This window comes from Myotis brandtii, unplaced genomic scaffold, assembly GCF_000412655.1.
Source record: "Myotis brandtii unplaced genomic scaffold, ASM41265v1 scaffold314, whole genome shotgun sequence".
NCBI classification, from domain to species: domain Eukaryota; kingdom Metazoa; phylum Chordata; class Mammalia; order Chiroptera; family Vespertilionidae; genus Myotis; species Myotis brandtii.
In genome coordinates, this window is record NW_005362033.1 from 912,291 (window position 1) to 913,102 (window position 812).

General features: G+C 67.1%; 1 protein-coding gene across 1 annotated transcript; it reads right to left on the minus strand.

Moving 5' to 3' along the window:
- Positions 1-2: 2 nt before the first annotated feature.
- RASD1 (RAS, dexamethasone-induced 1) lies at positions 3-806 on the minus strand (the record flags this gene model as incomplete). The annotated part of the gene is made up of 2 exons (XM_005870217.1): positions 409-806; positions 3-154 (listed from the first exon to the last, which is right to left on the minus strand). Coding segments are annotated over exons 1-2 (438 nt in total), but the record flags the coding sequence as incomplete, so codon positions are not given.
- Positions 807-812: the final 6 nt, after the last annotated feature.

The window sequence follows — 812 nt, forward strand, 5'->3', positions numbered from 1 at the left end:
CCCTTGTTGCCGCACAGCACCAGGGGCACGTCCGCCCGCCCCTTGGGTTTGTTCCTGAGGCAGGACTTTGTGTCCAGGATCTGCTGCTTGAGCCTCTGCGCCTCCTCGAAGGATTCGCGGTTGTCCAGGCTGAACACCAGAATGAAAACGTCTCCTGCGGGGGCAGAGCAGGAGAGGAGGTGAGGGGGCTGCCAAGGGGGCCCTTAAAGTGGGCTTGGTTTTGGGGTCGCCCAGCCGCCAGGAGCCGGGCGCCAGGCGCTCAGACCTCTCCACGCGCAAACTTGCAAACTGGGCACCCGTGCCCTCGCCAGTGCTCTCGGACGAGGGGTCTCCAACCCCCCTCCCGGGGGCACAGCTGCATCAACACCCCCCACCCCCTCCCGCTGCCCGGCCCGGGCCCCCGCTCACCGGTGAGGATGGAGAGGCGCCGCGTGGCGGGGAACGGGTGGTGGCCCGAGGTGTCGAGGATGTCGAGCTGGTAGAGCTCGCCGCGGATGGCGTAGAACTTGCGGTGGAAGTCCTCCACGGTGGGCGTGTAGGCGTCCTCGAAGCGGCCCGTGAGGAAGCGCGACACGATGGCCGTCTTGCCCACCTTGGACGAGCCGAGGATGACCAGGCGGGAGCAATTCCTGGCCGGTATGCTCAGCTCCGAGTTGCTCGGGCACATCTTCTTGATCATCGCGGTCAGTTTCATTGGGCGGAGGGGCTGCAGGGCGGGCCAGGGGCCGAGAGTAGCGCCGAGTAGCTGGGGTTCTGCTTGGGCTCCGGGCTGGACTCGCTGCCTTAGCCTCTCGGGCAGAGTCGCTCTGGCT